The following is a 20,502-nucleotide window of genomic DNA, read 5'->3' on the forward strand; positions in this document are numbered from 1 at the left end:
TCATTCAACTATGTTTTTAAAAAATAATAAGAATAATAGCTACCATTAACTGAACACCTATCACATGCTGTACTATACTAAATATGGACAAATACTGACAATAGTTAAGAGGTTGGCCTGGGGAGTGTCAGCCTACCTTGGTCCAAATCTCAGCTTTATTCTAGCTGTTATCATCTTGGACCAATCACTTAATTTCATACAGTCTCAATTCTTCCAATTATAAAAAGTTCTCAAATTATTGCCATGAGAAAACTAAGGCGTAGAAGAATTAAGTTGTCCTTATAGCTAGTATGTTTATTTTTTAAAATACAGTTCACAGAATTTCCTTTACTAGAGAAATTAAGGAAGCATATTCCAGACTAGTGCCATTGCAATTAGCGGAAACAATATGGAAAGATGAACATCAGTTATAACACAGACATAAACGTCACTGACACCTAAATGCAATGTGATATTCTGGAACAGAAAAGGGACATTTGTAGAAAAACCGGTGAAATCCAAAACAAAGTCTGTATTTTACTTATTAGTATTGTACCAATGTTAGTTCAAAGTTTTGATAATTATACCATGCTTATACAAAATGTCAACATTAGAAAAATCAATGGTTTCACTTAGATATGTTTTAACACACCTCTTTCAGCAGACAAAGATTATTTGAGCAAAAAGAACAACGTAAGATGTTAACATTAGGAACTCTCTGTACTATCTTCGTAACTTTTCTGTAAATCTAATATATTTTAAGATAAACAGTTAAAAAATAAATGTGATGATAAAAACTTTTCCCTCTTTTGGAGGGAAGTAAACAGGCTAATAAGGTCATCATTAGTATTCTGTACAGCCTTACGAAATGATGGCTATGAAGACTATGAATAGCATATTAAAATACCCATGATATGATACTAAATTTGAAGAAGTGGTAAAACAAACTTGTCTGTATACCATAATAACTGTGAGACGCAAAAGAGTGTGGTGGTTAAGGACAGAGACTCAGAAGCCAGACTTGGAGAATGTGAATCTAACAGAATCTGACTCTGACAGAATAGAGATTCAGTCAGTTTTCTAGCCATTTACGTAAGTTCCTGACCTCTACGTACCTCAGTTTCCTCATCAGTAAAATGGGGTAATAATACCCTCTTCTATAAAGTTTGTTGTGAGGATTAAATCCATGGTGAGCCTTAAAACAGCATCTGGCACGTAATGTTACAACACTATCTACAGGCGTGTTGGGGCGGCGGGGGGGAAATGGGGACGAAATGAAAAAAAAAATAGCAAAATGAGATGATAATTATTTTTAGAATGATGGGCTTGTGTAGGGCTTTTTTTCCCTATTCTCTAAATTCTCCTTAAATGTGTTTAAAATTGTCAATGCGATATAAGTTTAAAAAGGAACTAAGAAAAGACTACCAGAGCTCTTCGCTGAGGGACAGGTATATGAAAACTTATATTATTATCTCTACTTTAGCATACCATAAAAAAAAATTTTTTTTAAAGGGAAAAGTATCTCCCCAGCCTGAGGATTTCTCATACTTTACAAAAGGTGACTCTACATTTTAGTCTTACCGCAACAGATCAGATTTATATAAAGTTAGAAGGAGAGAGAAACACATGAAAATTAAAAATAAAGACTCACCTCGAAGGGAGAAGAATATGAAGAACTGCCTTAGTTTGTTGGGGCTAACGTTTCACTTTTAAAAAAGAAATGCTCTGCAATAATGTAGTAGAATGTAAACATATGTATATATAGGTTTATACAATATTAATATCTCTACCTGAGAAGTAACTGCTTCAGTGTTTTTCTGGTCTGATGGTTAAATACATATTTATACTTTTAAAGTCAATATTTGTACAATAGACAAGAACAGTGCCTATCAGCTAAATACATATTTAGGACTGTACCACATGTATTACAAACATGTACTAAAATCGAAAGCTTATATTTATACAGAGCCTTTCATCTTGAAGGGGGCTAAAGAGCTTTACAAACATATGTACATAAAAGGATGTTCGCACTGATAGGCAGGCAAGGTATCCATTCACCCACTCCCCTATGTCTTCCAGCAGCCCGGGTTAGGAACACATGGTGTCAACAGATGCAGGTCTATAACAGCTGCAAAGACATGTAACACAATAATCCGCCTTGTGATCCACAGTCATTGGAAGAGGGCTTGCAACTTGAGAACAGCAACCGCTCTCCTCCAGTGCAGAAGCACCACGGCCATTTCCAGCTTTGTGTTTTTAAATTATTCTCTACCAAACTCAACTAATCACTTGACAAAATTGAATTTGATACTGGAAATGGTTTCTGAATGCAAAATACTTTCTGTCTGATGATGAGAAGTAGGTTGAGAAACGCTTCCCCCTGCCCTTGTTAGATTTAGAGAGAGAGAGGGAGAAAAAAAAAAGGGTCACAACATTCAGGAGAAATGGTTCAAAATATGCTATCTAAGAATAGCTTTGTCTCAGAGGATTGGGTCATTACTTCAGAAGACAGTCATATTCTCCCCCTATTTAATTAGGACACTGTAAGTTTTTCAGTCAAATTACTTTATATAGATGGGTCTATCTATGTTATATACACAATGGAGACTTTATATTGAAAATTCTGCAATCACTATAAAAGCATACACAAGTGTGACAATGTGATTAGGAATGTGACATTCACTGATTTCACCTAAGCCCAAGTTGCCTAGTCCATTAACTGAAAAATAATAACGAAAGGAAATTCCATCACTGCATCCCCTTCTTCCAGCTTCTCTCCCTCCAGTGCTTTGATGCAGGAGCAACCTGGTGAAAATGACACTCCAGGACTGAGGGCAGCAGCCTGAGAGGGTCTGCCAGAGTGGGTGGGTTTATGGCCTCAGGAGGTTCAGACTCAGGCGCCGAGGCCGGGGCAGTGCACAAGCTTCTCTCCTGACCACTGACTTACCAAGTGGTTCCACCCACTTCCTGCCAATTACGTTTTCATTAACATAGCCATAAATAATTTAAAAATATGTAATTTCAGATGATTTTTGATAACAGGATGTTCCGATTAGCACGTTTCTTAGGTTTAGGGTTATCAACCCAAACTAATTAAAATGAAAAAAGGGAAGAGGATCAAAAGAGTTAGTGTGTAACACCCAGTGCACCATGCAATATGTGCCCTCCTTAATACCCATCACCGGGCTAGCCCATTAATGAATCATGGAACTTTACATCAAAAACTAGGGATGTACTGTATGGTGACTAACATAATATAATAAAAAAATATTATTATTAAAAAAAACCCAAAAGAGTTAGTGTGAATAAGCAAAAGATGAGCAGAAATAAATATCTGTCTTACGCAAGTCCTAAGGAAGAAAATATTTCTTTGGCCACAGTCTGATTCTGGAATAAACACACGCAAGTGAGGGAGGAGGGGATGGGGAGGAGAAAGCAAGCAGAAAAGAACAGTCTTATTTAACTGTTTTTATGTGGGTAAAATGATTTGTGCCACAGTATTTCCATAAGAAGTGGGACCATTATTTTCCTGTAGAAACACATTTGGTTTGAAAAGTATCACTGGACAGGATGTGAAAATCAAACCGAATGAATTATTCACAACCCCCGATCAGAGGTGATCATTATTTCTGATGCTCCAAACAGTGATTAGGATTCTGCCCTGAGATGTCATTTTCTCGCTGAGTAACACCAGCGACACAGAAAGGCATTATCTATCTATCCATACATGTATTTTTTCTCCTGGGAGGACCTTGGTTTCATGTTACTATAACAGATACTAAAAACATGACAATATTAACATTTATTCTGATGGTGCCCATAAATGCCATTAGCCTGACACAAAGTGTCAACACTAATCATGACCCAAAATTAACACCAAAATTGACATCAACATTAATTGTACTATCAGTGTGAGCCGAATGTGCAACTGTACACATGCATGCACGCACGCGCACACACGTACACTTTCCAAAGCTGCTGTTACTACAAAATAAAATACTAATATTAGCTCAACCAATAAATTTGAAGGGAAAGCTGAGGGGCAAAACAGGACAGGATTGTGTTTTTAAGAATGTAAGAAGCATCCATCAACTGTAGCTATGCTGTGGGAAGCAGTAAAAGAATATCTTTGCCATGGTTGCCTTTCTTATATCTCCCCACTTTCAGTTCAGCTGTAATAATAGTTTTCTAGGTGGACTTAAATATAGGTGAGACTGTGGCTGATATGTTAAAGCTTTATTTTCCATGCTAAGTCTAAAAGTTGAAATTTTCTGGCAAAGCCTCCCGTAGCTATTGTTTTACTACTCCTCATGCCAGAGGACCATCCTGCAAGGCCCTGGAGCGGCAATACAAAGAATTCTAGAGCGTTAGAGCTGAGATGGACCTAAGCATTATCTGCACATTGAGGATGAGAAAACCAAGACCCAACGAGAAGGAATGTGAACTTGAGTTCCTTTACAGATACATAATAAAGTGTGACCTCCCCCCTTTTGTTTTTCTTTTTGTTTTTTAAAGATTTATTTGCTTATTTAAGAGAGAGAGAGAGGGAGGGAGAGAGAGAGAAATGCGCACGCACAAGCGAGCATCATCAGGAGAGGGAGAGGAGAGAGATTCACAAGCAGATTCCATGCTGAGCACAGAGTCCAACATAGGGCTCGATCTCACAACTCTGAGATCACGACCTGAGCCGAAACCAAGAGTCAGAGCTTAACCAACTACACCATGCAGCACCCCAACCTCTTCCCCTTTTGTATGTTGTGTGGAATATTAAATCTTCACTTTCAGTTAGATACTATCAAAAAATAATTACAATATTAACTCATGTTAGAATCTCATGAAAAAAAACATATCTGATGGAATAGTAGAAAATACTGTATGGGTGTTAAAATGTGCCTTTTTAAACCACAAGGCAATACGATATTTGACATAATTTGTGCCATTCAGAAAAACCATGCTGAAAAAATGTCAATGCCTTTCCATATTGTAATATCTGCTGGATATCATATGCCGTTGCCTAGTGTTGTATGATCACATAAAAGAGCTGAAAACAATTTTCTTAACAGCTGAAAAACTCTCTTTTTCATGCTTGGATAATTCAAAAATGGCAGAACAAACTTACCTCAACCTTTCCAAAAAGCAATAAAAGGGTAAGAAAAATACCATTTTTGGAGCAGAAAAATTTCATCCCAGAGGTAATTTCTTGAAAATATTACTGAAGATTAGAAACAATAATTTTGAACAGGGGAGTTATCTCTCCCTGCAATATTTATAAACATGAAACCACAGTAATTTTATGCATAATACACACAATGCTTTTAGGAAACATACCAATTTTTTTTTAAACATGCAATAAAGCACATATAAGCCAGGGGTGTTTGAGAAATGGGGCACAGGAGTAATTGGATGACATGGAAATTAAGCAAGTGGGCCTACTCCAGTTCAAGAAGCCTTGCCCATGAATCACAGAGACGAATATGAACTCTGACGCGCCACGCTACCCCTCGTCCTCTGCTGTCATCTGTTGCTGTCCTGATGTTCATTATTGCCTTTATAGTTGGAGCTTGACATGGGCTACTATATCACATCCTTTTTCCGTAAAATCTTAAAACTTAAGATGTACAAAAATGCTGGCAAGTACATTCTTTTGTTTAAAGGCTATCTCTAGGACTGACTTTTGAAGGGGACTGAGGAGCCTCCACAAGTTCTGCTTTAGTAGGCCAATGGATGCATTAGGATTTTCAGCCAGTCAAGCTCATTGGGCCTTTGTTTGCTAATAATGAAACGAGTCAAACGAACGAATCCACCTGTTGAAAAATCTCCAATACCCATAGTAGCCACTTAGAGGGAATTCTGAGAAAAGTTATATGCAAAGTAAATAGGTGACGGGGATAAAGGAGGGCACTTGTAATGAGCACTGAGTGTTGTATGTAAGCGATGAATCACTGAATTCTACACCTGAAAATAACATTACGCTCCATGCTAACTAGCTGGAATTTAAATAAAAATTTGAAGAAAAAAAAAAAGCAAAGTATAATGAATCCCAAAAGAAGAGTGTTGGAAATTCATTAGAAGTAATTCCGTGGCAGGAAGACCTATTTTTCAAAATTAGCCTCAATATTTTTCTAATGGCGGGCTCAACTCTGGTTGTGAGGATCATTTTAGACAAAGACTCATACCCAAACATGCTCACTTACAAAGATGGTAAAATAGCAGTTTTAAATAAAACTATCTTAACCACATATTTCATAACCTGTCTTTTTCTGTACTTGAAATTCATATCTTATTAAGCCTAAAAGGATTCAAGAGTAGGGTTTCCTTTTTTGAAGCCCTTGATGAAAAAATAACACAAGCACAAATTATGAATGTTTACATGTAATCAGTGGCGTGTGATACTTTTCTGCTGAGGATCTCAAAGCACTTACAAACATTTCCCCATCTTCAGGGACAGATTGGTGGCAAGGACCATTAGTCTCTTTTTATAACTTGAACAATCAGTGCACAGACCATGGTCCTGTTTTTCAGATCTGCCTTCTTCAGGTCTATTTCAAAGCTCACCTTCAGCATACTGCAGTACAAATATGCCTTTTTTCTAACACATATCTAAAAGATTGACATGGACTCAATTTCTACACCCAGCATGAAAAGGTAAACTGATTTCAAAAGAATGAAACAAAAGCAGAGTAAAATACATCCAAATCAGCTTCACATTCATGAAGCTATTCTGAGGTTAAATCGAGTAAAACAATACACAGAAGTCTAATGCTAGACTAGAAAAATATTTGGGTTCTGTGTGCATGAGAAATGGACTCAAGCCCACAAATGTACACACTCTTCTTCAGTCAGTTTCAAAGCATAATCGGTTCCACTAGAATTTGAGTCCAGGATAACCCAAACAATGCCTTTGAGAGCATAGAAAATGTCAACCAGGTGAATTCAGACAGAGGGTTATGGTGTTTTTCCTAAAATAAGAGGTCCTTTGGGTTAAGAGGTCCAGCCAGAATTGTCAAAGTGGATCTGATTTCTTCCCATCTTGCAGGCTTCTGTAAGCTTACCAATTTCCTTTTCCTACTAACTCCTAAATTTTTTTTTGTTTTTATACTCAAATTAGAGATTTCAAAGGATCACAACAACATAAAAGTGACGAGCAGTGTGAAAATGATAGGATCTGTTTAAGCAGTCATTAGATGCAGGGGTTTTTGTCATATCACTCTCTGTATTTTTCCGTAAGTTTAAAATATTTTATAATTAAAAAAATCACAGACACTTACACCTTGCTGAAACTGAACATCAACGCATTGCCAACAACTAACTAGGGGCAAGGCTGAGCAGTTCTAGAACTGAATTCCTAATTCCCACCATCCCTACCCTTCCACCTCAAGAGCATAAAAGATACCAGTCACGAGGGCAACCAGCCTTTAAACTTTAATCTACACCTTTTTTTCCTCCTTAATCATCCTCTTCCTAAAAAAAAATGTGTCCTGTAAAAATGTGTAGTAAGGTTCACCAGATCTGCACCGGAAGAGTTAAAAATGCAATTGCCTACTGGAGGAACACCAGGCAAAGCCCACCATACCAACTGAAAAAAAGGGGTTAAGATACCACTGGATCAGCCTCACCAAACAGGGCAATTCCAGAGGCTTGTCTAAATGCCAAGGTGCTGAGAAGGAAAAACCCTGACACCTAGCGCCCATCTGAAGAAATGAAGCCTTGCGGTGACTACAATTCTTAAGTGTGGTAGTAGTGTGCGTGACGGTGATCGTTAAACTGCATTCAATTTCCAATATGCTAATGTCCCAGAAAAAAACTTTAAGGAAAAAATTTAATACCACGGAAGAATTCCAGTCCTTCATTACTGATCCTTTCGGAATACAAATCCTGTACCTAATTATTATAGCTGCTTCTAAACAGAGAATCTTCTCATCTCAGTTTCTCATTATGACAGGAGAGATGAGAGGGAGGGTCTGTGTTTTTAAAAAGCCTGTGTGCCAAAAGAGTAAGGAAAACAGGGTCCTACTTTCTGTCCACACCAAAAGTGCTGTAAAAGTTGCCTATCCTATCTTTCATCACTGCCCAATTTAGAGATGCATGATCTAAGTTCACAAAGCAGTTAAAGGAAATACAATAAAAGAATGCTAATAACATTTCAGAACAACAACAACAACAACAACAACAAAACTCGGTTTCACGAAGGCTAGTGTTTCCTTTGTCCTACACCAGGCTAAGTTAAGTTGTTCTCTGTCAAGTCCGTTACCACCCTTGGCTTGATCTTAGCCTGAGCCTTTTAATAACAGGATTTAGTGCGACAAGCAGCTGCAGTGGATTGTGAACTGTTACTCAACATGTTCCCACCTGCAATTATGGCTTCCACCAAATGATCAAAACAGGTTAGCAAACTGGCAGGAAAATGAAAACAATTCCTCCAAAATTGAGAAGCAGTAAAACTAGAACTGTTGGTTAGCTGCATTTCCTCTATGTCCAGGCTCAACAGCACACATTCATCTAGCCGTGTATTTACATACGGTGCCCATCACCGTAGCATCATAGCCGCTAGAATTGAAATAAGTTTAGTCTATGTTTCAATCACATTTTCCACAATTTTCATCTTTACTTGAAACTATTAAAAAAAAAAAAAAAACCCTAGACAACTCATCTTTGGAGCTATTTGCAAGTAACATAGTTCACAGATTTGGTCTACATCTCTTTTATTCCTACTCTAAATTCATACTAAACGCAATGCCATTCAAACCTGACAATGAGAAAAATGTGCTCTCCTCTACTTCCATCATGAATAAGGTGGCATGCCTTCAGTTATAGCTTTCTTGATGCGGAAGGGACAACTAGGAAAACAGAGAGGAGAAAGTGGCTAACACCACATCAGAAAATCTCTCTTTCTCCCGCTTTTAACATGGGTACAATGTTCAAAATGCAGGTCACATCTCTGCTGAAAACAGCCAATATTCTTTCTCAAATGGCAAACAAGTTACCTAAAACTAAATGGAACTGAATTGTTCCAACTCCTGGTCCCATCACCATTTTACCTATTTACTGTCCTGGGGGAAAAAAAAAAACAGGGAAGAAAGCCTGGCCACCCATACAGTCGGTGGTCTGGTAAGTACAGGTTTTCTGCCTTTGATTATGGGGAAAAGCATCTCGATTCATGGGAAACTCTGCAGGAAGCCCTTGTTTTACCTTCATTCCTTACATCCATGCGCTAGCTTTTAACCCAGAAACTCCATCCTTTAAGGTAACGCAGCATCCCCCACAATGACGACCTGGCAGAGCCGTCACCTTTGCAGACCACCACATTATGCTGATTTAATGTCTATGCAGCACCAGTGCATTTACATGGAGCCTTGGCTCTCAGAACATTAACGGGTCAGTTTTGTATTCCTTTTTTTAATAAAACTATTTCTCAAGGCTCTGTTCAGATGCCCATTCTCTTTGGGACAGGACAGGTTTGCTCCCAATCTCATCAGCATGAGCTCTTTTCTTTCCCTTCACATCACTCTTGGGGTAATACGTAGAGTGCCAGGCTCATGACAAACTTGTCTCTTTGGCCAAAGAAAATTAAACTGCAATAGCTGAAAGTCAACTTGCTCCGATAAAACTGGGCTCAGCATGAGGAAATACATCCCACTGACACCCCGTCATCTCTTAGGCACAGCTGTCGTTCAGGGTTCTGAGTGCTGAAACTCCATCTTTAGATTGGTCAGTTTCTCAGCGGACATGCACCATTGTATGCTCAAGCTATTGGTAACGGAGTTTGATACTAATACCCCAACCTCATTCCTGTTGCGCAATGCCCTATAATCTAGCTGCAGCCACTGACTGACTTCACCAGCCGTCCCAGGCATTAGTCACTAACTGCTCACAAAAGAACATCAGTCTTACTCCTCCCGAGCTCAAAGACTCAGAAACAGCAAGCTAACAACTCCGCCTCAATCCTAGTCAATCATGTGAAGAAAAGGAAAAGAGAACAAAGAAAATAGGCAACTAAGGAGGGAAAAGAGTAGAACAAGAAGAAAGTGAGAACTGACAAAAAGCAAAAAAATAAAAAATATAAAAAATTTCAAATACAATTAGATTTCTCGATTTCAAGATTATTAAAGCACTGGGCAAAGGGAAACATATGGCCCCTATACTGACTCTCTAATCCTCATAATGATAGTACTCTTCGGCTCTTTAAGACATCCCTCTTCCACCCAGGTTTGTTGGGTCTTAAAAGGGTTAAAAAAAACCTTTAATTTTTTTTTTTTATTCTTTTCTGTGTGTGTGTGTGTGTGTGTGGTCTTTGGGTACAGAGTCCCGTATAATAAGACTATTTGTATTCATACTGGCAGAGTAAACACTACATGTTCATGCCCAGGCAGCTCTGTGCTTGTAATTTCAGCAAGAACAGAGCTCTGTCCCTCTGGGACTTCACTATTCCCTCAGTCTCCATTCGCTCAAACACAGAATGAGAGCAGAGAGAAAGCAGAAGAGAAAGATCATGGCAAGAGGTTTCACACAGCAGTGCTGCTAGCTTTCACGTGGCCAAATATCTCATCTTTTTGTTTTAATTACATTAGTTAAAACCGTTTTTCTCTCAGGCCCATGTTCACAAGGGTACCTTCCATTCCTAAAGACTACACTGTTGAATGAATCAGAAATTAAGTCTACACAATGAAGCTTTTCTTTGCTGTTGAGGGGCTCACTACGTAGATGCTACATTGTGGCACAAACCACAACTTTGTGTGTTAACAAGTATATGTCTATTCTCGTCAAAATTCCATGCATCTTTCTTCCTTTCACCTCTCGCTATTGCTATTTGTTGAGGCGTTAGATTAGAAGAACTCCTATAGTCTGACATTCTCCACCTAGTCCCATGCTTGCATCCATCTTAATGCCAATTCATCTACTTTTGGCATCCACTGGTGTACTTACTGAAACAGCACACACCTTGTATATACAGTAACATTTTTTGAAAAAGATACTGCAAAAATGGAAAATGCCACATATTACCTCCAAAGGTCTACCCAGCCTGTTTATGGAGAATACCTGGGTAAAGATAACTCTTTCTAAAGAATGAGATTTATCTATTCTATCTAAGGTTGAAATAAAAACCTATCTCTTTTTAGGTCTATTATTTTTGTTATTTTGATTGTAACTGTACATTAGAAGCATAAAATCAGGAAGAGGAGGACACAGGCCATGGGACAGAATACGACTTTGTATCATTATTCACAGTGCACCATAAGAGAGGGGATTCCAATGCCAGAAAATGAATTCTTAGGTAACTATCAGAAATGGGCTTCTGCTACTTTCTTTTATGTTTAAATCCCTGGTTCTGACTGAGCCCCTTTAAGAATATATTTACCATGATCATAACAGCACCATATCAAATTACCTGAGCACAGAAAACATGACCAAAAAAAGTATACTAGTATGTAAGTATTCAAATAAAAAAAAAACATAAAGCAAAACAGTATTTTAACTGTTTTTATTATAGACAAATCTCAAAATTTCAAGTATGTACAAGAATAGAGAAAATGGTCTATTCCAATGGACCTATCATCCAGCTTTGATTAACAACTCATGAACAATCTTGTTTCATCTATAGTGAAATCTCACCCCTCCATTACTCTGAAGCAAACACTGGATCATTTCACCTGTAACTATTTTAAATAGGTATGTCCAACAGAAAAAAATTACTCTTTTTTAGAAAAATTGCAACACCATTTAAAAAATACTATCACACCTAAAAAATTAATAATTCCTTGATATTTAGTCAATATTCTCTCCCTAAAGACCTCTACCAGCAAGACTACTATGCTACCTACGTAGCACCTAAATTAATGTAGGATCCAAATTAATGCTATTTAATGACCACCTCCATGGAAAGCTGCTACTAGTGGACACAGAGATTAAGGAAAGGGGGAAGGGGACTCAGCTACTTGCCTCATTTCCTCCTGGAAGCCTGTTCATGTGGACCAGCTGACCTTGATCATCCAACACGAGCTCCGTATAGGTCAGCATGTCAGAAGGCAGAGGGGGTGATGGAAGGAATGCTTGAGTGGACATAGACTCCCAGAGTTTGATCAGAGACTAGGGGAGGAGAGAAGTTTGACTCATCAGTGACAATGAGCAATTCAACATACACAAAAATAAATATTAAGTTTCAGTCAATCTGGTTTTGCTCTTTCCTTTCCAAGTGTTCTGCTGAGCATCAAAGCATTAGGCCAAATTCTGCACCTCTCATTCTCAGTGAAAAAACAGATTTGTAATTATTTTTCACATAATGTTTTTCACATGTCTAAAGCAGGCACTTTTCCAACAAAGTCAAATTGCTGAGTGATTCTGAATCAGCACTAGAGCATTAACTAACACAACAGACCTAACAAACAGACGTGACTACCCCCCCCCCCAGGAAAATTAAAATAAAAATCGGAGTAAGTACCATTAATCCCTCTTTTAAAAAATGGAAGAAAAACCCAGAAGAATAGAAAAAGACCTAGGAAAAGTGCTATGACATTCAGCAAATACAAAGAAAACCTGAGAAGGCAAGAATAAAGCTTCTACTAGAGGGTCAGGGGAAGCATCCTCTTTCTAATGCCTTTTCAGATCTATTGGGCTGAATTTTGCTCAAATCTGAGCAGACTGATCCACTTAAAAACCATTATAATTTCCATTTCTAACTTTGTTTTACCAAAACAAATGCCTCATGAAGTGGGAACTGGTTGTTTCTTTGCTTGTCTCAAAGCAACATTTAAAGGCAATATGATGCATTCATACCCAGATGTTCCAATCACGGTGTTTATGTCTAGTCTATAGGGAGAATTATATAGAATGACATTTCTATTTATAGTTCTGGCATTGGGGAACAGAACCAACACTCAACTTGTAGGCTAATAATGCTGGTAATACTAAATGAAGATAGCTATGTTTCTAGAGAGAGAACTTGTAAACAAATGACTACATAAAGGAAATCTTCGGTACTTGTGAATAATACAGGAATTACAGATAGACTATTTACCAAGGCCACATATATTACTTTATTAAAATTCAAATGTAGTAATACTGGTAGTACTGACTAGGAGACTTGGAAAAATCCTATATTCATAGATTTTTTTTTTTTTTTTTAAGGACAAATTCAGTATTCTTTTGATACTTTGTCTGTTGCATTTTCTGCTGCGGATGTACTTTTCTTGCCTTCCATTGACGGAAGAAAAATCTGCAGCACGGAGATGATTCACCATACAGATCAAAGGAATTTATTTTCATATAAAGGATGAGAATCATAATGCCGTATTTTCTCACACTAGTTTTTATTCAGCTATAATAAATCTCACACAAAAGAATTGATACTTTAAAGTGTGTGTCATGAACTCTATATCCATTTGTATATGTTATCGGCATTGATTCTCATCATATTAACCTAGGCTATCAGCTAAAGACCTGGGCTATCTTGGAAAATAGGAAAAAGAGAATTAGAGTTTCAAACCTCTTTTTTAACATCCATAATTTGATTATAGGTTTAAGAGATACATACCTGAACATAACTCCTCACACAGGTCACTGTAACCTACCATCACAGGCATGCTGTCTCAGTTTACTTTCTTCTACTTAACAGAGGCTTCTATCCTCACTACTCCCCCTTTTAATTCATAAAGAACTACCCAATATTGGAGTTGGCAGTAACCAAATCCCAAACGAGATAGAAATGAGTGGTGTTAAGATATTTCCTGCTCTTTGGGAGTGTCCCCATTTCAGGCTAAGCTGCCTCTAGTGGAAATTCAGGAAAAACCCTCTTTGGAACATACGAGAGCCCTCCAGTTAGCCGCCTTTACCTGTCGAAACATCTCTGGGATATCATATATGTATGTTGTCCCCAAGGATTGTGCCTGGAATCTCTTTGATTGAAGCAGGTCTTTGGTGACGTATGGAGTGTTGATTAACATTCCATGCAGTGGTCCCTGTTTGTCCCCATACGCCTGAAACATGATCTGCAGGAGAAAGACAATGGTATGGGGAATTCAGAAAGAATAAAATCAGCTGCCTAGATGGGCTTTTTTCATAAATGCTATTTCTTGAAACACATTTTTGGTGGGTTGAGTAGCTAAGACATGCCTTTACACATTGGGTAGTGTTCTCACCTCTCTACAGATGATCCAAAAAATGGTATGTGACCAATGACACACCATGGGCTGCTCTCACTTTTGGATTACTGAAATCAACAAGAAAGCATAGTACAACTTCACATCTCAGAGACAGACTGACAATGCTTGCCTTCTAAAGTGACTTGAATCCATGTACTCAGAAATGAAGTGTGTCAGCTAACAAGTCTGAGCAGTCCTCACAGTTAAGTTGAGGAACAACTACGCACGGAAGAGAATTCTGCTCTTTCCCCAACAGAAGGCCAGGTCAAGGCTCTACCCTACTATCCATGCTTTAGTCTACTTGATAAGAAGGTGCTTCATGTTATTAGCCAGACAAAGGCTTCAAAGATTTCTGCCAGAAATGGATTTCATCCATGAATCTAGCTAGTCAGTTCTCGTTAGCTCATAAGACATAGCCTGTAGTAAATGTTATTATATATATTTATATGATGTAGATATATATGTTTATCTCCCCAGCATACTATGTCTACAACTAGTGAATAGCTTCTGCAATACCTATATTGTCACCTAATGAAATCTCCACAACAGTTTTTAATCATTTTAACTCAAACATTTCTAGAAGAGTACTTCATACTCCCTATATTTAGATAGTTTTATTTGCTTATGAATATTTATAAGGGATGCCATTACTTCAATTCAGTTAATATTTACTGAGTGCCCAGAGGTTGTATGACACTAAACTAGGCACTTTATGCATGAATACATAAAATATAGATTCCCAACACAGTGAATACAAATGTGGGAAATAAGGGTATGTGTGTATACTCACATACCTATTCTGGTCTAAAATAGATAAGCTTAAGTCCACCATTAAGGAATAGATTTGTGAACCCGATACATAGGCTTAACAACAGAATTAAGTACTTTCCCAAACCCTGGACGCCATTTAGCTAAGTGAATCCTTAGCCTCCTACCTCAGAGGAACAAATATGTTCTACTGACTTGTCAGTCGGGTCCTATATTGGGCAAAAATTGTCTTGGGCGGCTTATAACCCCACAGAAGGGAGCTTCCAGTCCTATTCCACATGACTAATAATGGTCAAAGTCACTGGGGAGGAGGTAGAATTAGCAATGTCTTAGGTAGAAATGGTAATGTTTTAAGAGATTCAAAGTGTTAAGTGAGGTCAGGGTGTTAGAATGAGAAAAATAGACTCAGGAGAGAAACTAAATCAAAATAAGAAGAAGGAGTAAAAGCAGGAGGTTCTTGAGACTACATTCCTGTCTGTTGGGAAAGACAAGAGCTGTGGGTAGAGTCTGAGACTCACTTTTGCCAAGGTGGAATGAAGGCAGGCTGGTCATTAGTTAAGCAACGTAACTGAGAAAGGGGACTGGAGAAAGCCCTCTAGGTAGACTCTGCTGGTGGGAATTTAAAATAGTATGACTACTTCGGCAAACAGTTTAGCAGTTTCTTATAAAGTTAAACATACACTTACTGTGACCCAGTAATCATACTCATAGATTTACCTAAGAGAAATGAAAACGTATCTACATAAAGACTTGTAAATGAATGTTCATATGGCAGCTTTATTCATAATAGCCCAAACTGGAAAATAAAACTTCAAATGTCCATCAAAAGGTGAATGAATATAAAAATTTTGGTACATCCAGGGATGCGTGCGTGGCTCAATTGGTTAAGTGTCAAACTCTTGATTTTGGCTCAGGTCATGATCTCAGGGTGTGGGATCAAGCCCTGCAACAGGCTCCATGCACAGCAGGGAGTCTGCTTGAGATTCTCTCTCTCCCTCTCCCTTTGCCCCTCCCCCTGCTCATGTACACACTCTCTCTCTAAAATAATAAATAAATCTTTATAAAAAAATTTTTTTTGGTATATCCATTAAACAGAATACCACTCAGCAACGAAGAGGAACATACCCATTGTCTATACAATGTAGATGAATCTCAAGAATATTATATTGAGCAAAAGAAGCCAGATACAACATTGTACATAGTGTCTAATATATATGAAATTCTAGGACAGGCAAAACTAATCTCTAATACTAGAAAGCAGATGAGTGGTTGTCGAGGGCTGGGGCTGGTGACTCTACCTTTGACTGCAAAAGAAAATAGGAGACTTTTTAGGGGTTGTAAGATGTTTTCTATCATGACTGTGCTGGTGGTTATACAGGTGTATACAATTTCAGAATGAACTGAAGTATATGTATATAAAATAAGTGCATTATATATGTAAACTGTATCTCAATAAAGATCACTTAAAAATGTACAGTTTCTCCCTTATACTACACATTGGAAATCAATTAACATATGCAATGGATTACCCAAATCTCTTCTCCCCACTATGACTGGCTGATATGTCTTTATTACAGCTAATAACACAAAGACTTTACCAGGAAAATGAAACAAAATGGAGCTCAAGCCAGTCAACCTTGCTTCTTGTTGTCAGAAAGAATAAACAAGGGGCACCTGGGTGGCTCAGATGGGTAAGCATCTGCCTTCAGCTCAGGTCATGATCCCAGGGTTCTGAGATCAAGCCCCACATCAGGCTCCCTGCTCAGTGCGGAGCCTGCTTCTCCCTATTCCACTTCCCCTGCCCCTGCTTGTGTGCTCATTCTCACTCACTCTCTCTCAAATAAATAAAATCTTAAATATTAAAAGAAAGAAAGAAAGAACGAACGAACCTCTTGCTGTGCCAAGAGGTTGATGGTAATGGATACTGCTGAATGATCAGCTACCTACAATAATTCCATTTTCTACTATAATGGACATAGGAGTTAAAAAAGGGTAAAGTGTATGTTTTACAAGTTCATGAAAACATGTATATATTTTATATATCATACACCTTTCACCAGGAGCCATCCACAGGGCTTCTCTTGAAAAACAATCTCGGATCCTATATAGTCTGCTCCCGTAGAACCTCGTACCTATTTTATGATAGCACAAATCATAATCATTCTACAGAGAAACTAATTATCTGTTGTCTCCCCCCACCCCGATGTAAATTTCTCAAGAATAGAGGTTACTTTTTATCTTGAATCCACAGTGCCTGACACACTATAGGTGGTCAATCAATGTTACATTGATGAACAAATGAATGAATGATACACAGGGTTCTACATTATTTTAGATTTACATAATGACTCACTAGAACAAAGACGGAAAAAACAAATTGGCAATAAGCATTAGGTAGACATTAAGAGCCCCAGAGCAGAGCTGAAGGCTGTTTCTTTTGCTGGTTCCCTCCTCTAGCCAGGGGCTCTTGGGCTCCTCAGTGGCTGCAACTCTCTCAACTGAGGAGCCTGAGGGAGACCTCTTCCTTCAGGGCTTCCTAAATATGCAGGACCCAAGGTAACAGGGGTTTTCCCTCAGGCAAAAGGTAGCTCATTAATTCTTTCGGATACTTATTGAGTGCTTATTTTGTGCCAGGCATAGTACTAAATCCTGACTGAAGGCATCTGAGCTTTTCATGCCCCTGTGCCACCACTAGCCAGAATGAGGGAAATCTAAGAACTCTCTAATAAAAGAAAGGGGAAAAAAAAAAGTAGTTATGAAGAACAAACATATTTATCAAAAACATTAAAATCTCAAGTGGCCATCTTATTTTTCACGAGAATAGACCTGCCTTGAAGCCATTGTAGAAGTTAATTAAAAATATCCCCGACCACGGAAAGCTTTGACTGAAAATGTCTTTAAGGTTGTCCTGAAAAACATCAAATGCAGCAAAAATTACTGTATACTCTTTCTCTTGCTCACCCCTTGTGCTCTTGTGCCCCCACTCTTTCTGTTTTAACTGTTCACTTCTCACTGGATAGATTTCTCTGGCGCTCTAACTGGGAATCAAAGCACAAAATGAAAGGTCACGCTAACAACCATCCAAACTCAGATTTTTAAAATTCGTCTTCCAAATACTGGCAAAAATGTCTTCTCTTGCCTCTATTCCTGGATTTAAAAGGACCTAGATAAAAACAAGAGACATATAATCTCTTCCTGGTACCTGACGCATAGAACAAACTGAGACCTTTGTGTACACACACATCCCAGAGCAAGGTCATCCTTTAACCAGAAGAAAGGCACGTCCCAAGTTCAGGTCAAAACCTAAAATAACACCCCGGTTCTTAAGAATATGTGAGCCACGGCAAACCAACCTAAATCCAGTATCATAGCAAATGGCACGAATATTTAGAAATGAAGGTGGGAACATAGATTGAAAGGAATTCTCTGTTAGGACAGAATCAATCTACTGAAAGAGTCATCGTCCAATTTCACATTCTTGATTTTTCTACCTGAAAGGGGGTTAAAGTTTGCTACTTTGCTCTTTTATAGATATATAACACTCTGAGCTCTTAAAAGGAAAAATAATGTGTGTAAATGGAATAACATAATGGGTGAATATGACACTGTTCAAGCTATTATATTACACTGAAATGTTTCTTCTTTAAAATCAAAGCTCGTGACGTACTTCAACAATTCTTTCTTTACTTGCCAATGAGTAGACTATCTAGGCCAAACACAGGAAGAAGGACAGACCAGACCAGACAAGGTAGTTCAGGTAGCTCAAGAGCCCTCTAAAAAAGAACCTGAACTGCGGAACTACCTCTGGAGTCAGGTTCACTTGGCCATCTGTTAGGGCTCATCAGTATGTCACAAAAGATTGAGGGTTTCCTAACAGCATGATTAAGAACACAGGCGCATCTTATCAGGCAAATGAAGTTTTTCAAATTCATGTGACCATTTAAGCTGACAGAGGGTAACTCCGCTACGTGAACCAATGGGACTTGTGAGTTTGGGTCTTCCGTACCAAGGACCAGTAGCTCATCTTTAGGACCAAATCAAAACTCTGAGGAGCCTGCTTGACTACTGTACCTGTGCTGTCCTGGAGTCAGTCACTTCCTTGTACAAGCTGATGTCCAAGTAATAGCCAGACTCGTTTGTCAGGAAGAGGCGGATGGGAATTGCTTTTCCAGTCGGTGTCAGGCGAATGTTGATTTTCAGCTCTGCCTGGAGGACACGTAATTTCCACAGCCGACTTCCATAGCGCATTACCATGCTCCGCACAGATTCCTCAATCTGTCACAGGCACATCACCAAGCACAAAACTTAAACACCTTGTAACCAGAACCTGTTTCAGGTCTGCCCATCTTTGGGAAAGAAGGAACTGAAAAAGGTGCTGGTTTCTGAAGATGTTCACTACATGTATTCCATATAAAAAGTAAGATAATTTCTCCCCAGCCCTACTCTCGCTTAGAACAAGTCAGGGACAATTTCATGGCAGCATGGCATTTGAGTGGGGTTCTCTGGCTCACAACACCCAAATCTGTGTAACTCCCTACCCCTTTTCCAATTATATTCATATTCTATATCAAAGATCTGCAATATCTAAAATTACAAGCTATGGGATTTAAGAGAAAGCCCCAAATAAGAATAAAATCTCTAGTTAAACAGCTATTAAGTAGCATTTATATGCATGGTAACTATGTTTCATTGCATTTACAGGACCTTAAATCATCACAGCAATTACCACCATGAGCTTTTTCCTATACAATTTTATTCAACTTTATAATATATGCCTCTTAGTAAATTGCACAAATTAAAGAGAGGCAATTTGTAGGTGGGGCTAGAATGTTCTCTCTAAACAGAGCTCTGAAGCTTGGTCATTGCCAAGTCCAACTGGGATTTAAGTAGATGAGGTGGATGTTCCATAGTTTCTCGAAGGCTTATACCAAGGCAGCTTAGCGCTCCTAGTTTTCAGGTTTAGGCAAGTTATTTTAACCAAATGGCCTTCGATGGGATTTTTCCTTATTGACATTCTAATGTGAAATTTTGTTTTCCCAATATGGCTGTAGGCAGCTAGGACATACTACTAAAATTAACATTTTCTTAAATGAAGTATCTTTCTAAAATGCTTTCTTAACTTAGAAAATATCAAAAATATCTTCTACCACCCTTCTCTTATGGTTCTTCAGAAGTACATGCCACCCTTGCAGTCTGTTTTTGCACCACAGAGTCCTAGATTAGAATGAATTTCAAGAAGTTGACTTCCCTAGTCCCACACTTGCTTGTTAACCAAGAGGTATCTATCTATTCTTTTCTTGAGGGAACAAAATCAACAATCTCTAACATACAGGAAACTGATAGCTCTTTATCACTAGAAAGGCACAGCTACGGTATACGTGTATTTAGAGTGGAAGCAGAGAGGCAGATATAAAAAAAAACTCACTGAGAAATGGTAAGTCAAATCTAAAAATACATATAGTTATATAGCGTCCTGGACATGTTTTCAGTTTTCTAGCCTCATCAATCCCAGAATACTTAGGAGAACCTTTACTTAAACTAGATGATGAGACTTGATACTCAATGAGTGGTCCTTGGTTTTCTTGACAGACTAAAGCAACCTATCAGTCGTTTGGAGACT

The 20,502-nt window shown here is 38.3% G+C and overlaps 1 protein-coding gene across 15 annotated transcripts in view; it reads right to left on the bottom strand.

The window, feature by feature from the left end:
• The window catches only part of ACACA (acetyl-CoA carboxylase alpha), a 280,386-nt gene that overhangs the window by 102,763 nt on the left and 157,121 nt on the right, over nt 1–20,502 (bottom strand). For all 15 annotated transcript variants that reach the window (XM_057317769.1, XM_026517535.4, XM_048223482.2 and 12 more), the window contains 3 exons: nt 18,954–19,157; nt 13,806–13,961; nt 11,917–12,063 (listed from right to left, as the gene is read on the bottom strand). In XM_057317769.1, coding sequence (XP_057173752.1) covers nt 11,917–12,063; nt 13,806–13,961; nt 18,954–19,157 — 507 coding nt within the window. The remainder of the gene's footprint in view (nt 1–11,916; nt 12,064–13,805; nt 13,962–18,953; nt 19,158–20,502) is intronic.

This window comes from Ursus arctos, unplaced genomic scaffold (genome assembly GCF_023065955.2).
Source record: "Ursus arctos isolate Adak ecotype North America unplaced genomic scaffold, UrsArc2.0 scaffold_24, whole genome shotgun sequence".
In the NCBI taxonomy this organism is placed as follows: Eukaryota; Metazoa; Chordata; class Mammalia; order Carnivora; family Ursidae; genus Ursus; species Ursus arctos.